The following is a 19,841-nucleotide window of genomic DNA, read 5'->3' on the forward strand; positions in this document are numbered from 1 at the left end:
TTTTCTCTCAAAACTACAGCTAAAAACCTTTGGTGTGGTTTGACTCTAGTCTCTAGTCACTCATGTTGAAAACACTAAAACTGCTTTTTATCACCTCTGCAGTATCGCTAAAATTAGGCCTATGCTAAGAAAGGCTGATGCAGAAACTGTTGTTCATGCATTCATCAGTCTTGCATGGCTCTGTACTCTGGTCTGCCTGCCTCTGGTACCAGGAGTCTTCAGCTGGTCCAAAATGCTGCAGCCAGAATGAGGAAGTCTGACCACATCACACCTGTCCTGGCTTCCCTTCACTGGTTCCCAATTCGTGCCAAGGCAGATTTTAAAATCCTTTTATTGTCCGGAGGCGGGATACTGAACACCTGTTGGGAAGATCCAACATGTTATGCCCCTTTTCCACTAGTACCTACTCGGCTCGACTTGGCTCGACTCTACTCGCCTTGACATGGTTTCGGTGGTTTTCCATTACAATTGAGTCCCACCTCGCTGTGGGTGGAGTCGTCATAGCAAGGTGGCGCACCGTCCAGCTCCCTCTGGATTCTTTGGGCCGCCACCAAGCTCAGAAAAGTCTCCCCCTCTTTATTTGACCACGGTACCGGTTTACTTGCCATTTTCCGGCTTTGCCAACTTCAGCGATGACTCAGCGACCGTGAGCGATGCGCACGGTCGCTGTTGCCATTTATTTTTTTTTTTAATGCCGGGTTTGGTTTTTATGCAGGAGTCGCTCTCATGTGTCATCGCTCCCCGTCCAATCAGTGGCCTGCACGGCGTTTACGTCACATTTCGGCTCGACTCAGCTCGCTTGGAACCCCGGCTGAGTAGGTCCCAAAATAGTATCTGTTACCAGGTACTACCACCTAATGGAAAAGTTCTCAAACCGAGTAGAGTTGAGCCGAGTCGTGCCAAGTAGGTACAAGTGGAAAAGGGCCATTAATGATGTATAGAAGATCCTGTAGAGCCTCTGGTCCAGAACAAACCAGCATTTCTTGGGTTTTAGTGGAATACTTCACTAGACAATGCTAACCAACAGGACAATCTACTTAACTGCTGATGTTTTATTTGACAGATGAGCATCTGAAAGTTGTTGTCATGGAGAACCAAACGGTGACACTGCACTGTCCTCACGCTGGTGGAGGCCAGGTGACATGGAGCCGGTACTGGGGCGGCCAAAAGCAGATACTTCTTACCATCAAGGGTGATCAGGACGAAGCAAAGGACAAACGTTACAGTTCCTTGGCAGATGGTTCACTGGTAATAACACGTGTCAAGCAGTCTGATGAACGCTTTTACCTCTGTAATAACAAGAGAGCAGCATATCTGAGTGTGATCACAGATCCCAGACAGATCCCAACCATCGCTCCTTCAGCAGGAGGAGGAAGAAGGCTCAACACGCCGAGATCTGAGCAAGGAGCAAACCAGGACGGAGTGACCACAGAGGAAGATGATGATGAGAACGACTCACCAGAGTTCTCAGACATTTGGAAAGTAGCTGTCGGAGCGATCGTAGGTGCAGTGCTGGTGCTGTTGGCTGTTTTAACCCTGAGGTTTCGCACCAGGAAAAGAGCGCTGAAGAACTCAGACTCGGACAAAGCCACAGCCGAAGAGATTTACGAAGAGATCGAGGACACGGACGTCCAACTGAGGAGGGAATCTGACGTGGAGAGTCCGTATTACACAACAAATGGTGTTGAAATGGCAGGTGGCTTTCTCGCTTCGCCAGTGTACGCCACCGTCAACAAGGTCAAAACCAAAGGACGCAGCGACGAGGAGTGTGTGTATTCTCTCGCTCAGAATCCACAAACTGCAACAAGTGACAGCTAATCTGCTATAAACTGGAGTCGATTATGAAAATCACTTTTAAGACCAGTTCTCCTCAGTTGATATTACTTGTTAAAGACATTGCTAATGCTGTCCCACATCCCTCTGGCCCGGTGGTCTGGGATGCATCATGTGACTGCAGCGTCCTGGACCTTCATCCCCTCCTCTCCTCTCCCTGCCCAATGTGACCAATCTAATAAAAGTGAAAATACAAAAAACAAAACCAAAACTGCATCATGAATAAAAACAGAAATGCTTTGATGACACAAAACTCTCACTTCACCATAACGTGGAAACATGACAGTTTTTTCACAGACACTGAAAATCACTTTTGTTTGTTTTAAGTTTCACTTCCACAAAGACTCCATAAGCTCTCTACTGTCAATGTGTTGAAGCAATGTCTGATGTCTCTAATTTTATCATTTGCTTATCAAATTTGAATGTTTACTCCATAATCTAGTTTTGTTTTTTTGAAGATTTTTTTTTTGGCTAGATCAGCAGCTCCTGAATGTGGTCGAGGCAAGTAAAATCACATCACAACATTTCTATAACGTTTTTAAGTAAGGGATAATGCCCGACGAGGTGTCCATTATCAGAAGTTAATGGACGACGCGGAACAATCAGGCTATTTGACCAGAACTTTTTTTTACAGGTGTCCTATAACACATTTTAACGGACACCCTGCAGCCAATCAGAATCGAGTATTCATGCAGACCATGGTATAAGGCACTTTAACTTTTGTAAGTTAAGTGCCATACAACCTGTGGTCATACATACTGAACTGTGTCAGTGTGAAAATTTCTGTTCTACAACAGTCCTGGAAATATTGATTGAATGAGAAAAGGGAAAAAATAACTCCAAACATCTACGATGTGTGACAGGTGAAAAGACAGGACAAAATATTGAAGTTGTACATTAATTTTTCCATGAATGCATCAGTTAAAACCTCAATAAAACAGTAGAATTCACAAGTCTGCATCTGTATTATTTGTGTGTGTGTGTGTGTGTGTGTGTGTGTGTGTGTGTGTGCGCGTGCGTAGGTTAAGTGTTTTGACTGGAGGTGTATAAAAAACAAGCAGCTTGTGTCTGTGATACAAAATCTTTACTCAGCTTTTATCGACTTCCCTTCCTTTAAAGAAGTACTGATTATTGAAAGAAGCACTTCTATTTAATGTCTACTTCCCTCTAATTCTGCCTCACTCACTAATGGGTATGAAAACAGATTGACATATAAAAAATGGAAAAAGAAAAGAAAAAATCTTCACCACCTGAAAAAGAAAATCTCCTTTGGTGTCAACCGTTTATACAATGCATTTATACAAGCAAATGGTATAGAAAACTATGCACATCAGCATTCAAATAACCATTCTATGTATATAATATGGCTTATGATTACGATCCTCACAGCCACCAGCACAGAAGGGTGTTTTTTTTATTCCTGTTAAATGTGGAAGACGTAACATAACTCGCTGTAGCTTGCTGAGGACTCACGGCAGCAACAGCTTAATTAAATCACCTAATCCATTATTGGCATCTAAGATGTGCTTGTGTGAGGTCAAAACACTCTCTAGACCTTGAACCCTGAACCAGAATTACAACCAAAAATCTATGATCTGTCTCCGTCAGGGCTCAAAGCTCTGCACAGCACTGACACAGCTCTGTTAAAGGTGACGTGCTGTTGACTCTGGGGAAAACACCATCCCGCCAGTTTCACTAGATCTTAGATCTGCCTTTGACACTGTGGATCATGACCTCCTCTTGACATTTCTCAAATAGTCAGTTGGTATTAAAGGCACCACCTATGGGGTTTCCCAGGGATCCATCCTGGGGCCACTGCTTTTCTGTCCGTATATGCTGCCTCTTGATTAAATTATCAGAAAGCAGAAAAAATCCTGTCATTTTATGCTGATGATTCACCGCTGTACCTCCCGCTACAATCTAGGGATTTCCTCCAGCCTCTCCTCGACTGTCTTGAGGACATTAAAGGCTTGATGGCAAATAATTTCCTTCAGCTAAACAGCAACAAAACTGAAATAATTACCTTGAGTCCCTTTAAGCCCAGAGGCCGTCTCACTCCTCATGTGAAGTCACATGCAAGAAACCTGTGGTGTTACTTTTGATTCCGAAAAACAAATCAGTTCTGGTGTTAAAAATAGTTCCTATCAATTAAGAATCTTCTCCAAACTCGAGTCATTTCTGTCCTTGAGTGACATGAAAAAAGTTCATGTGTTCATCACATCATGACTGGGTGACTGCAGTTCCCTTCACTTTGTCCGTCCCCAATCCTCATCATCTGGCCTGCAGACGGTCCAGAGAGCAGCTGCAGGACGTCGACTGGTAGCCAACAGCACCAGCACACCAGCCCAGTCCTGCAGCCTCTCTTCATTGACTTCCTGTCCATTTTATTATTCAGTTTAAGATGCACTGTTGATTCATTTATTGCTCACTGTTAACTTTGTGTCCTTTGTACCACATTTTTTCTGTCCTCTTGTAAAGCACTTTGGTCAGCTTGGGCTGTGTTTAACTATGCTCTATAAATAAACTTTTCTCACTTACATGTTGTTTTGTTGGCTGATGCCAGGGCCAGCATTTTTCACCACACCCCATCAGTATAAGTCAGTCAACTTCCTCTTTGTCAGGTTCCTTGTAGATGAGAAGTGGTGCTGCATGTGGTTTTTTCTCAACATTTCTCACCAGCTTCACATCAGAAACGACACAGACTGCAGAGATGATTCTTTACTTCTTTATTCTCTTCACTGGAAGCATCTGTCACAGCCTCTCCGGTAAGAAAATCTACTGTAGTTTAATTACCTTTTGATCTTAACCTAGAAATATGTCATGCATACAAAGCAGAGAGTAAAATGTGTGATGAAGCTGTTGTTGCACTCAATTATTTAAGGTATCAAAGTACAGGAGCAGATTCAAGGTCTTTCAGTGTTTAACAGAAGACCTTCATGTCCCCTGAGAAACAGTCTTGTTCCAAACAGCACTAGGGCATCCACAGCCTGAGAAAAATGTGATATTCAATTCAAGATTAATTAAACTTTATAGACACCTGGGGGGGATCAAGCTGAGATCAGGGAAAAGGGCAGAAGTAAATCACCATTTATAAAAATGACTAAAGCAAATCTCAAGGAATCAGGTCAACTGGACTTAGTTGTATGTCTAGAAGACGTTTTGTCCCTTATCTTTATCCCCTTATCCTTTACTGGTCGTCTAGTCAGACTACCAGTCTAGTCTAATGAGCAGCATGACCTGATGAAGCCACTTGGATAAGGGGCGAAACGTCTTCTTAGTGTTTTCATGATGCTTGTAACGAGTTTTTTTACAAGTCAATATTACAGACATTATTATAGACATTATTATACTTTTACAAAAGTAAAAGGTGCTAAGTGTGACACTTAACAGTAATCAGTCATTATCATATTAAGTTGGAGACATTCATATCATAAACAATAAACAAGCCTCTCCTCTGCATTTTCCACACTTAGCATATTTCTTTGTCATGTCGTTCCCTCTCACTGTCACTGTCCAATAAAGCAGAAATGCAAAAATCTTACATGACTGTGGCAAAAGCAACATGGATGTTAGGGTTAGGGCAGGGGTAGGAAACCATGTGCCACAGTGAGCCGAAAGGCTGCAGGTTTTCATTCCAACCTAAAACTCCACCAGGTTTCTAAAATATTGAGCAAAATGCCAGAGTCTAGAGGCAGGTCACTGAACACCTGTTGGGAAGATCCAACATGTTAGTGATGTTACAGTAGGTGGAGCCTCTGGTCCAGAACAAACCAGCATCTCTTGGGTTTCAGTGGAATACTTCACTAGACAATGCTAACCAACAGGACAATCTACTTAACTGCTGATGTTTTATTTGACAGATGAGCCTCCACACGTTGTTGTCATGGAAAACCAAACGGCGACACTGCCCTGTCCTCAAGCTGGTGGAGGCCAGGTGACATGGAGCCGGTACTGGGGCGGCGAAAAGCACATAATTCTTACCGTGAAGGGTGATCAGGACGAAGCAAAGGACAAACGCTACAGTTCCTTGGCAGATGGTTCACTGGTAATAACACGTGTCAAGCAGTCTGATGATACCTTTTACATCTGCAATAACAAGAAAACAACATATCTGAAGGTGATCACAGATCCCAGACAGATCCCAACCATGGCTCCTCCAGCAGGAGGAGGAAGAAGGCTCAACATGCCAAGATCTGAGCAAGGAGCAAACCAGGACAGAGTGACCACAGAGGAAGATGATGATGAGAACGAGTCACCAGAGTTCTCAGACATTTGGAAAGTAGCTGTCGGAGCGATCGTAGGTGCAGTGCTGGTGCTGTTGGCTGTTTTAACCCTGAGGTTTCGCACCAGGAAAAGAGCGCTGAAGAACTCAGATTCAGACAAAGCCACGGCCGAAGTGATTTACGAAGAGATCGAGGACACGGGTGTCCAACTGAGGAGGGAATCTGACGTGGAGAGTCCGTATTACACAACAAATGGTATTGAAATGGCAGGTGGCTTTCTCGCTTCTCCAATGCACACCGTCAACAAGGTCAAAACCGACGGACGCAGCGACGAGGAGTGTGTGTATTCTCTCGCTCAGGATCCACAAACTGCAAGAAGTGACAGCTAATCTGCTATAAGTCGATTATGAAAATCACTTTTAAGACCAGTTCTCCTCAGCTGATATTACTTGTTAAAGGTGTCCCACATCCCTCTGGCCCGGTGGTGTGGGATGCATCATGTGACTGCAGCATCCTGGACCTTCATCCCATCCTCTCCTCTCCCTGCCCAATGTGACCAGTCTAATAAAAGTGAAAATACAAGAAACAAAAGCAAAACTGCATCATGAATAAAAAGAGAAATGCTTTGATGACACAAAACTCTCACTTCACCATAACGTGGAAACATGACAGTTTTTTCACAGACAATGACAATCAGTTTTGTTTGTTTTAAGTTTCACTTCCACAAAGACTTCATAAGCTCTCTACTGTCAATGTGTTGAAGCAATGTCTGATGTCTCTAATTTGATCATTTGCTTATCAAATCTGAATGCTTACTCCAAAATGTTTTTTATTTTTTTTTTATTTTTTTTTTTTGAAGGCTTTTTTGGCTAGATCAGCAGCTCCTGAATGTGGTCGAGGCAAGTAAAATCACATCACAACATTTGTAACTTAAGTGCTATACAACCTGTGGTCATATATACTGAACTGTGTCAGTGTGAAAATATCTGTTCTATAATGGTCGTGGAAATATTGATTAAATGAGAAAAAAGAAAAAAAAATTAACTCCAAACATCTGCAATCTGTTACAGGTGAAAAGACAAGACAAAATATTGTACATTAATTTTTCAATGAATGCATTAGTTACAACCCTAATAAAACAGTAGAATTCACAAGTTGTGTAGGTAAATGGTTTTACTGGAGGTGAATAAAATACAAGCAGCCAAAATGTTTAATCAGCTTTCATCTATATACTTCCCTTCCTTTAAAGAAACAGCACTGATAACTGAAAGACACACTTCTATTTAATGTCTACTTCCCTCTAATTCTGCCTCACTTATGAATGGGTGTGAAAATAGATTGACATATAAAAAAAAAAAATGGGAAAAAAAGAAAAAATCTTCACCACCTGAAAAAGAAAATCTCCTAAAACAGTGAAAATGTACATTCCCTTTAGTGACATTTGGTGTCAACTGTTTAAACAATGCATTTATACAAGCAAATCATATAGAAAATTATGCACATCAGCATTCAAATATACATTCTAAGTATACAATATGGCTTAAGATTACGACCCTCACAGCTACCAGCACAGAAGTGTGTGTGTTTTTTTTATTCCTGTTAAATGTGGAAGACTTGAAATGTAACTCACTGTAGCTTGCTGAGGACTCACAGCAACAGCTTAATCATAATCACCTAATCCATTATTGTCTGGCCTGAGACCTATGGTCATGTTGCTGATTCCATAGGTCCCTGAGGACCTATGCTCACTTTTGACTTGTTTTCCCCTGGGACCTACAAAGCTTCTCCTCTTCTGTTAAGCAGTCCTCAGAGAATCTCCCCTCCTTATCCGTCATTGTTCCAAGGTTTTTAAATAAAACAAAATTCTCATTAAAATTGTTTGACAGTGTCCTCAGTCTCAACTTTGTAAACAACCACAATATAGTACAAGTAATGAAATAATTGTTTTGCCTGATCTGTAGAATATAATATGGTTCTTCATATAACCCCCAGAAGAGGGTTATTGGTGAAACCCTTGAAATATGAAAGGGTTCTTAATGGAACTCCCTGGATGGGATCTAGATGAAACCCTTGAAATATGAAAGGGTTCTTGATTAAACTCCCTGGAAGGGTTCTAGATGAAACCCTTAGAAGGTGGAGAGGTTCTGGATGAAACCTCAAGTAAGGGTTCTTTGCAGAACCTCTCATGGGGGGTTCTGGGTGGAAACTTTCACAGACGGTTCTAGGTATAACCCTTTTATGTTGGGTTCTAGGTAAAACCCTCCAAAAGAGTTCCAGATGTAACCTTTTTAAAAGGTTCTACCAGGCACCAAAAAGGGTTCTCCTATGGGAACAAGCCGAAGAACCTTATATGGTTCTAGTTAGCACTTTTATTTCTAAGAGTGTATGTTTGAGGAATTCTGCGAGGCACACTTTTTTTTTGTCTGCACACTAACTGTGATGCTTCCCTTGCTTCTACCAGCCACACCACAATCACATCTGACCCTGACAGCGTACTCTGTCTCTGGCTGAAGCCCAGATATGATGGCCTCTTTAGCTCTTGACTTCATTTGGTTCCATTCAAGTGCTTCATGTTTCACCCCAGGAGCTGTTTTTGCATACTCTACAATGTAACTCAAAATGTTGACACCGTTACCAACCTTAGCAGGGTTCTCCCAGCTAACTGATATCTCACTTGAATGTGACTCAATTTGCAGTTTCCCAGGAGGACTAGTGGGTAAGGTTCTAATGGGATCACTGTCTTTACTGACTGGCCCGTTTCCAACTGAGCACACTGCTGTGCATCTGAAAAAGTACTCTGTATTAGGAGTCAGACTGGACACTGTGACTTCTCCAGCTGTCAATACTGTCATTTTCTGCGTGACATATCTGCTATCATAGTACTCAACAGAGTAGTGGGTGATGTTTTCTGCTCCGAGTCCTGGTGGGGAAATCCTCACTGTCACACTGTTGTGGGTTGTGTCACTTACTGCTGGTTTTTCAGGCTTTGAAGGAGGTTCAAAGTTCTCACTGACCAAAGAGCCTTCTTTATAAAGGTGGATGCTTGCACCTTTCTCTTTCTCATTTGCTGTGCCTGCTATAAGGAAGCTAATATTATTGTTCATATTTATCCTTGCAAACTCATTGAAGCACTTTGCTTTTTGCCTCACAGCATCCATCACCTCCTGTGGAAAGTACCACTGAGCCTTCTCTACATCATAAGTCTGATATGTGATTTTTTGAGGATTCTCTGTTGGAGGTGTTTCCTTTAAATATTTTAATAAATCTGAGAGGTATGGTTCATCATCCTCCAGTGAGGTGAAAGCAAAGCACACAGCATGCTCAGCACTGAGAATTTCTTTGTCTAGTGTATCTTGAGATTTGATAATCTTGAGGTTTTTCATCCTGTCAGTGAGTGATTTTAAGGTGTTTATTTCTCTCTCTTTACAACTCATCCACTCACTCAGGTTTTTGTTGTTGAATGGAGAAGAATGTCTCTTTTCCAGCACCTCTGCAAGCACAGCCTCCTCTTCCCCACCTCCCCGGATTGATGGAAGTTTCTTTGCCAGGGTCCTCTGGAACTCCAGCTTGTACTCAGAGCATCGTTCCCGAAAAGCTTTCAGCTTTTTCCCAATCTGTGGGAATTGCTGGGTAGTGCTGTTTTTCATTGCATCATTGCACCTCATTTCCAGCTCACTGAAGTCCTCCAGGATGCTCTGTGCCTCCATTACTAATCTAATACTTATCTGACAGACAAGTTGAGCTGCAGCAGAATCTAAAAATTTTAGGGGCATCAGCCAGACCTTCACTGGCACAGCATTTTCTCCATTTGCTCCCAGTAATGTTGGAAGACTCTGGTAGACTTCCTTTGCATCCTGAAAGGACACAGGATTCCTCTGAAGGTTAAAGTCACCATGGAATTTGCAGGAGAATTTTCAACTTTTGAAATGTCTGTTTCACTCATTTGCAGGGAACCTTTACCTTCATTTGCAAGGCAGGGAATCTTTTTGATCATCACCTTCAGGTTGGCCTCAATGTCTTGTTGATCCTCCTTTTCAGACACCTCACGGTCAAATACAAAGAAGGCTTGTGCCCCATAAAGGATACCTGTGACTACATGTGTTGCTATTCCTTTATCAAAAAGGTTTTCATGTTTTACCTTGCAACTTCCAAGATGCTTCATTGGCAGCTCCTGGAACTTGGTTGTAGTTTTGTATTTGAGTGTCACTCTGGCCTGATTTTTGGAAATCTTACAGTCATTTAGGTACTTGGCAGAGCCCTCAACCTGTACCAGCCCACTAAAGAAACTTGCCTTCAGGGTGGCATCAACATTTAATGCTGAAAATTTGTTCTCCAATGATTCAGATGCAACTATCTCAAATTCACTGTTGGGTTGGGGTCTTTCTCGTGCATCCTTCTCCAGGACATCAGGGTCCCACAGTGTCAAGCCTGTAACACAGGGTGGGGAGTCAAGTTTACTTTTATTTGCTGCACACATTTCTTAGAAGTAAATATAAGAAAAATAATAACATACAGTTGAATTATATTTTGAACAGCAGTGGGCTCCTGTTCTAAATTCTAGACAAGGAGTTGATGTGTACTTGAACTGAAAAATTATGATGATATCTCCCTCTAGTGGTACATTCTCCTTCCTGCAGTCTCACACGGCTTCATCCTGGGTCAGACAGACACCAGGAGCTGTATTCAGAAATCCTCCCAGTGCTGTGCCGCTGCTTGTGCAGAAAGTCTAAGAATTCTCAAAACTGGAACTTTTCTGAGAATTTAGAAGATGTTTTTCCATACAAATTATTTGAAACCCTTGTAACAATAAAAATGTATTCACCAAAAATATCCAGTAATAATTATCCAGTTCCTTCTCTGTTTATGTGAAATAAGTTAGGACTTATCCAAAAAAGAGCTATGACGCATGGAGTCAGATATAGGGGAGGAAATGGTCATTTAATGAAGTTATTATTACAACTAAGTTCAGGAACAGGACCACGCCCCGCTCTGGCCCTGCGGTTTGGCGGCACCGGTTCCTACACATACCACTTTCTCTTCACATCCCAGGCCGCAGGTCGCCTCCAGCAGTTTAACCAGGGCACTTACAGGGGCGTCCTGAACACCGAACTTTACTGCCGCATCTTTGCGGCTCGCTCTTCCCTGTCTTGCGATTTGTGCAGGGCACCTTCACATCTAGCCTCCGAATGCGCAGTAGCCGCTCCATTTCCCCGCCCTCCTGCCCCGCCCCCATGTCCTTCTTCAGTTTTTTCAAGACTCGGCCCCACCGCACCTCCACCCCCATTGCTCCCAAACCTCCCAACCCTCTACCTGCTGCCATGCCACTACTAGCCCTCTACCTGCTGCCATGCCACTACTATAAACTTTTTTGTTAAATTAATTTCCAGAGCTCCAGCCCCTTCCATTTCTCATACCCACATCAACATGTTTATAAAAGGCTTAAAAAATAAAGAACCTCCATTAGCACCGAAACATCTGCACCTGACTGCAGACCTCCTCACCCGGTGCATCCAAACCCTTCACGCAGGTTATTTATCCCCATCCATCAACTCAACCCTCGAAGCCATGTTCCTCCTTGGCTTTTTCGGTTTTCTTCGCTGCTCTGAATTCACCACCTCCACATCCAATTACGACTCTTCATGGCATGCCAGCCTCTCCGACATTTCCATCCACTCATCGAACACTCTCAGATTCAACCTCAAACGAAGCAAAACGAACCAGCTCTGTCTCTCTCACCCCGTTTTTCTATTCCGATTAAACTCTTACCTGAGTCCTTTCGAATCCCTCCAAACATACATTAACCATAGATAAGGCCACCATGCCTCACCCCAAGACCCACTCTTCATTACAGAATCTGGCTGAGTCGCCACACACTTCTGGTTTCACCACCACCTTTGTCGAGTTCTCTTAAAGTCAGGCATTTCACCTTATCTATACTCCGGTCACTCCTTTCACGTGGGAGCCGCTTCAGCCGCATCCAGTCAAGGAATCCCGGACCATACCATAAAAATCCTCGGCCGCTGGTCTTCTCAAGCATACCAGAGTTACATCCATAGCCACCTCTACGATATCCACAGAGCCCATTCACGCTTAGTCCAATGAAGTACTTTTGGGAATGATGAAGCAAAGAAATTGCTGATCGAGACGTGCCCCCACCCCGAGTCTCCACCCCAGGGTTCCTAGACGCTCCAGCCTCGACTGCTTCATCTCTTTGAACACATCATCCACCCTCATCTGGCTTCCATTACTCCCCTTGACACTAACATCCATCGTCATCGACCCTCATCTTATCCCTTCCTGAATTTTCTTGTTGATCAAATAAACTACTTAAACTATGCACAAATGGCGTGGTCTTAGTTAGTGAACTGATATGAAAACGTTTCAGATAAAAGTGAATGTATTTGCCCAGTAACATTAGATTTGGTGATTTAAAGCCTTACCAGGGATCAGGGAGTCTTGGCGACAGTCGTACAGCATCCCGAGGCTGAAAGGCCGACTGAGCGCTGCCAGCTCTATCATCTTGACGCCTTCAGGTTCCATTACTCAGCCTCGACTGGAGAAAATAGACAAGAGCATGTTCATTCAGTCCAGTGATTCTGCAGTCCTGCTGGTTATTTACTTGTTTATTTAAAAATGTTGGAATTACTTATAAAAACAAGATATTCAGTGTCAGTAAGTTAAATTAACAGGCACTGCAGGACCTCTGGAAGATACCTAATACATTACTCATATATAAACTGGATATTATGCTGTTAGGTTAGTATCCTCATTAGAGAACGACTGATTAATCGGCAGGCCGATAGTATCGGCTCCGATAGTACTAATTACTAATTAGTTACTATCAGCCTCAACACTATCGGCCCCATCGATAGTATGGCCGACAGATAGTGTCAGCCAAACATTACTAAAATGAGCTGAGCACGCACCGTCCCGGAAACGTGTGGCTCTCTGCAGAGATTGTAGAGTTATGTTGGTGGAGAACCCTCCTTACCGCATGGTGGGCAGTAACCTGTAACATATACATATATATATATATATATATATATATATATATATATATATATATATATACACAGTACAGGCCAAAAGTTTGGACACACCTTCTCATTCAATGCGTTTTCTTTATTTTCATGACTATTTACATTGTAGATTCTCACTGAAGGAATCAAAACTATGAATGAACACATGTGGAGTTATGCACTTAACAAAAAAAGGTGAAATAACTGAAAACATGTTTTATATTCTAGTTTCTTCAAAATAGCCACCCTTTGCTCTGATTACTGCTTTGCACACTCTTGGCATTCTCTCCATGAGCTTCAAGAGGTAGTCACCTGAAATGGTTTTCACTTCACAGGTGTGCCTTATCAGGGTTAATTAGTGGAATTTCTTGCTTTATCAATGGGGTTGGGATCATCAGTTGTGTTGTGCAGAAGTCAGGTTACTACACAGCCGACAGCCCTATTGGACAACTGTTAAAATTCATATTATGGCAAGAACCAATCAGCTAACTAAAGAAAAACGAGTGGCCATCATTACTTTAAGAAATGAAGGTCAGTCAGTCCGGAAAATTGCAAAAAACTTTAAATGAGTCCCCAAGCGGAGTCGCAAAAACCATCAAGCGCTACAACGAAACTGGCACACATGAGGACCGACCCAGGAAAGGAAGACCAAGAGTCACCTCTGCTTCTGAGGACAAGTTCATCCGAGTCACCAGCCTCAGAAATCGCAAGTTAACAGCAGCTCAGATCAGAGACCAGATAAATGCCACACAGAGTTCTAGCAGCAGACCCATCTCTAGAACAACTGTTAAGAGGAGACTGCGCCAATCAGGCCTTCATGGTCAAATAGCTGCTAGGAAACCACTGCTAAGGAGAGGCAACAAGCAGAAGAGATTTGTTTGGGCCAAGAAACACAAGGAATGGACATTAGACCAGTGGAAATCTGTGCTTTGGTCTGATGAGTCCAAATTTGAGATCTTTGGTTCCAACCACCGTGTCTTTGTGAGACGCAGAAAAGGTGAACGGATGGATTCCACATGCCTGGTTCCCACTGTGAAGCATGGAGGAGGAGGTGTGATGGTGTGGGGGTGTTTTGCTGGTGACACTGTTGGGGATTTATTCAGAGAATGCCAAGAGTGTGCAAAGCAGTAATCAGAGCAAAGAGTGGCTATTTTGAAGAAACTAGAATATAAAACATGTTTTCAGTTATTTCACCTTTTTTTGTTAAGTACATAACTCCACGTGTGTTAATTCATAGTTCTGATTCCTTCAGTTAGAATCTACAATGTAAATAGTCATGAAAATAAACAAAACGAATAAATGAGAAGGTGTGTCCAAACTTTTGGCCTGTACTGTATATTGCTTAGAGTTCAGATTTCAATTTAAAAGTTTTGAATAATTTGTACAATGGATTTTTTTTTTTTTTTATTTAGTACAAAACATTAATATCAAATTCCATGTGTGTGTTCTTTCCTTTAAGTAATATTTCAAAACATTTCAGTAACGTTACATCACTGGCAGATATTTAAAGCTAAAGTAATCCTGGAAAAAGGAGCAAAAGCACATACTCACAGGACATTATATGACAGTTTTACAGCCAAAACAACGTGTACAAAATAGTGCTCAGAGAGTATAATATAAGCTATGTTTTCCTTAATTTAATAGCTAATTAATAGTTTACCCCCTATTGGCCAGGGAGCACTCCATTACGACTCTAGACTAATTACAGTATACAGAGCACAAAACCCTCCCAGCTTCAGTAACATTCCTTAATTATTTGCCTACACCGTCATGAGTGGACGGACCTTTCCATTAGGGTTACAAGTTTATGTAAAGTGAATTCAGTGCATAAAGTTTCCCTTTGGTGTGAGTCCCTGACGTTTTAAGTAAGTAATCTGTTTTTTCTTTAATTAGTTCTGTAATAACTGATATTTGTGGAGATGTAGCTAGACATTTTCATGCAAATGGTGTGCGACTGCGACGCACTTAAAATCATCAAGGTCGCACCATGGTGTCATGCCGTCGGTGTACCAGTCTACCATGTATTACACCCTATATCAAAACAGTTTATATTGTTTGTTGATTGAAGTACCTCGCTAAATTGGAGTGGAATTTACATTACGTGTGTCGCCACAAGGGGGCACCGTGACCTTGGTGATTTGTACCTGTTTGTGCCTGTAGGCTTTGAGGTGCACTGCCTGTTGACCAGTTCCATTGTTTTCCTGAGTGCTGAAAATGTATATCCTTTACATTTGTCATTATTATGAGTAGTAATATTTTTTATTATCTTATTTTGTATTATTACTATTATGCAACTATGACCTGCAATTTAGATGGCCTTGTTATTACAGACATTTGAAGACAAATATCCTTATTTGTTCCATAGACCACACCTACCAAGGATGCACCAGTTTATTCAGTAAAGAAAATGAAAGGAAACCTGACCTGCCTCCTGTGTCCTGACTGACACACCACAGAGACACTCACCTAGTCCTTCCTCAACCAGCTACCATACTTAACACAACGCATTAAGTCCAGGTGGCCTGTGTGAGACTTTGGTCTTAAAGGGTTAAAATCATTATAAAAGGAGCCACGGGGAACAATACCCCCTCTGGTCCTCTCTTGTATCCCCGCCATAGTCTTAATTCCCCTCCAAGCAGATTTAATGCTGCCAGTGGCCAAGTTCTCCTCCATTTTCTTTTTGTATTTAATTTTTGCCCATTTAATTTCTCATTTAACCTCCCTGTTGGCCTGTGCTCTTTCCAGAGCACCTCCTGTCTGGTAAGCCAGCTTCTTTTATTTAAGGTGGCTTTAAGGGACTTGGATATCCAGGGTTTATTATTTGGGTAAATTTTTTATTTGAACCCTGGGAATATAGCTCTCCTCACAAAAATGGATATAGCTACCAACAACATCGGCTAAGTGATCAACACTGTCAGAGGCAGAATTAATAAACATATCCCAATCAGTGCATTCAAGCTCAACTTGCAAGTGCTCAGTGGATTCATCTGTTTATCTCTTAATAGTCCGAATGCTCACTTTTCCCCTTTGTGAGACCGTTTTTGCATGACGGCAAAAGGAGTATGGTGTCATGATCAGCTGATCCGATCAGAGGTCTGGAAAACGCCCTCAGAGCATGGTGTGTTAGTACTTTAACATGAACACTTTATCCTCTGACAAATACTGAGGATAGAAGCTGAGAAATATGAGAAAAAGAGGTAGGTAGTTTTTGTTTTGCCAGTTGTCTGTTGCCAACACAGAACTGCAGATAGTTTATTGGTTTATTGATTAACCTTTTTTTTTTTTTTTTTTTGGAGATTTCCACTCGCATTGAGGCTCTGTGCTGCTGACTGGCTGCAGAACCAGAGGAGAACAAATCATTTGGTTCCTAAATGGTTCCACATTTCCTTCATCTCACAAACACACTCACGGAGGGGGAATATCTCCCTACATTCACTGCCCCCCACCCCTCCACCTTGACACACACACACACACCTCTAAGGCAGTAAGTAGTGCTGTCACACATGTACATGGTAACAACATCAGATGTGATGCAGAGAGGTACTTACAGGAGTCGTGTCTCGCTGAGATAAAGTGTGGCATCTGTCTTCAGCGTCTGCAGGGAGGAGCCCCTACTCTTCCTCCTCTGGACTGATGGAGAGTGTTTTCAGGAGGAGGAGGAGGAGGAGGAGGAGGAGGCTGCAGTCTCACCAGCAGAGGCTGATTTCTTGGAAATGATCTGACTTCCCCTCAGTGTGCAGAGCTTACTTTCTTCCTATCAAGCTGATAAAGTCTCTGACAACCAGTTCAAAACACAAATCCAGTGCCATATGTTCTGTGCATGAGAAGTGTCCCACTCAGTATAATATGATAATAATAATAAAATGAAAACACTGACATATCAAAATATCAACATCTAAACGGTAAATAAACTGCTATTCTATCTATTTTTTTCCGATCTGTTTTTTTTTTTTTTTTTTTTTTTAAACTAATTTGTTATGCTATTTCATTATTACTTTAACTTCTGATTATTTTTTAGGCAAGACCAACTGTGTAGATTTCAAATATTGTCAGTTTTGTGGAAATTGATGGCAAATCGAAAATGTACTGGAATGTTTTCCATCAACTGGCCAGTCATGCTCTCAGACGGCAGACATCGCTCTCACCTGAATCTAGTCAGTAGAAGACCTCACAGGCTTCAAATGTCCTGTTAGTATCATTTTTTGACAACAGTTATGATTTTGTAGCATCAGTACTGTTTTTATCTCAAATGAAACCTCACAATATATTTGAAATTACTGATTTAAATTCTCTGTCAACAAAGTACAGTTCTGGGGCGTCCTGGTAGCTCAGTGGATAAAATTCCACTTATCCAAGGCTAAGTCCTGTGATCAGGACTTAGCCTTGATCTGACCTCAGGCCTTTTGCTGCAGGTCGTCCTAACTCTCCTCTGCCATTTCCTTTCCTGTCTCTCTATACTGTGACTGTCAAATAAAGCAGAAATGCCCCAAAAATAATCTTTCAAAAAAGTATAGCTCGACAAACTAAAACTTGTTTTGCAACACAAAACAATCTGAGCGTTTGACAGTTTACAGACAACATGCAACGTTACATCAGTTTCAGAGTTAGAACTGAGTTGTGAGATTAATCTCAGAGTTCTGACTTTAATCTCAACATTTGGAGAAATGTCGTAATTCCTGAATTTATTCTCACAATTCTGACCTTTTAGTCAGAATCTGGAGGTTGATTACGGTTGATTACTTCAGGGGTTTATGGCTTTCAAATCTCTTTCCAAACCAAACTTTCCATGCCGTTTCATAAAGCCGGTGACTGGGCAGTTTTCTCATCCCTGAGACGAGCTTGTGATCCTTCTGCTTGAATGGAATCAGGCGAAAATCACACAAGTGGACCATCTTGCAGGTAGAAAACGTCACTCATCTCCTTCCTTCCTGGTATTCAATGGACAAGATTACAGAACCAGGTGACAGTGGGATTTATTATAAAAAATTACATCAATTATGCTTGTTGGATGATTGTAGAAAAACACTTCAAAACCAGTTTGAATGACAGTGGTAGCGAAAAATGTAAACATGACAGTTCAGCTCAGTGTCTCTTCATTCACTCAGCGGTAAAATGTCCACAACTGATACGAAAAAAGTAGAAAATAAATCAGCGTCACTTGATTTGCCAAGTGCAGAGAGTGCAGCACCGTAATGTTTGAGTCCCGGTGAACAAGTTTCATTCCAGCGTTTGAAACAGCTGAAGACCGCCCTGACATCTGTGGAGGAGAAGCAAAGCTCATGATGCGTCAAATCATGGGGTCGTCTTAAGACCTTTGCTTTTTTACATATGAAGGCATAGATGTCAGAATTAAGGGTGCGGGGGGTGTGGCCCATCCCATCCGCTCCCTATCCCCCTCCCCCCGCAAGCCGCGCCAACAAAACCATAGCGCCCCTGTGGCAATGCGTCCCTGTGTGGTTGCCTCATCATCCTCATGTGCACTCATTCCCTTGCAGGACCCAAGGAGAGGAAAACGATGGAGAGGTCATTGAATCACTTAATCTCACTTTGGTGCCAGTTGTATTGGAGTCAATAGAGGGCATATGAAGAAACTCATTAGGCTACAATTCAACACATCTCAGTCTTTTGACACCGGATGAATAAATGCCTCCCAAAAATAAAACAACACACTTCAGTGAGTTATAAATAACTCCAAACTGGAGGCATGTCTTCATCCGATGTCAAACGATAGAGATATGTTGAGTTTTAGTGATTTTTCTCCATGTGTCCTTCACCTTAACTTAATCAGTGCCCAACCCGCGGCCCGGTACCGCCCCCTCCCTGGTCGCACACGAATGGCACGCAGACTGCATTTTTCACCACACCCCATCAGTACAAGTCAGTCAACTTCCTCATTGTCAAGTTCCTTGTAAATGAGGAGTGGTGCTGCATGCAGGTTTTCCTAATTTCTCACCAGCTTCACATGCAGAGATGATTCGTTATCTCTTCATTCTCTTCTCTGGATGCATCTGTCACAGCCTCTCCGGTAAGAAAATCTACTGTAGTTTAATTACCTTCTGATCTTAACCTTGAAATATGTCATACATACAAAGCAGAGAGTAAAATGTGTGATGAAGCCGTTGTTGCACTGAATTATTGAAGGTATCAAAGTACAGGAGCAGATTCAAGGTCTTTCAGTGTTTAGCAGAAGACCTCCATGTACCCTGAGAAACAGTCTTGTTCCAAACAGCATCAGGGCATCCACAGCCTGAGAAAAATGTCATATTCAATTCAAGATTAATTAAACTTTATAGACACCTGGGGGATATCAAGTTGAGATCAGGGAAAAGGGCAGCAGTAAATCACCATTTATAAAAATGACTAAAGCAAATCTCAAGGAAATTGAATCAGGTCAACTGGACTTAGTTGTATGTCTAGAAGATGTTTTGTCCCTTATCCTTTACTGGTCGTCTAGTCAGACTACCAGTCTAGTCTAATGAGCAGCAGGACCTGATGAAGCCACTTGGATAAGGGGCAAAACGTCTTCTTAGTGTTTTCATGATGCTAGTAAAGAATTTTTTACAAGTCAATATTACAGACATTATTATAGACATTATTACACTTTTACAAAAGTAAAAGGTGCTAAGTGTGGCACTTAATAATAATCAGTCATTATCATATTAAGTTGGAGACCATCATATCATAAACAATAAACAAGCCTCTGCTCTGCATTTTCCACTCTTAGCAGATTTCTTTGTCATGTCGTTCTCTCTCACTGTCACTGTCC

The 19,841-nt window shown here is 42.0% G+C and overlaps 1 protein-coding gene across 1 annotated transcript; it reads right to left on the minus strand.

Moving 5' to 3' along the window:
• Nucleotides 1-6,925: 6,925 nt before the first annotated feature.
• Nucleotides 6,926-12,575, minus strand: LOC115357525 (verrucotoxin subunit beta-like). The gene is given in 4 exon segments (XM_030049021.1): nucleotides 6,926-6,940; nucleotides 8,540-9,970; nucleotides 9,973-10,484; nucleotides 12,497-12,575. Coding segments are annotated over 4 exon segments (2,037 nt in total).
• Nucleotides 12,576-19,841: the final 7,266 nt, after the last annotated feature.

The sequence above is a fragment of the Myripristis murdjan genome, chromosome 1 (assembly GCF_902150065.1).
Source record: "Myripristis murdjan chromosome 1, fMyrMur1.1, whole genome shotgun sequence".
Taxonomy (NCBI): Eukaryota; Metazoa; Chordata; class Actinopteri; order Holocentriformes; family Holocentridae; genus Myripristis; species Myripristis murdjan.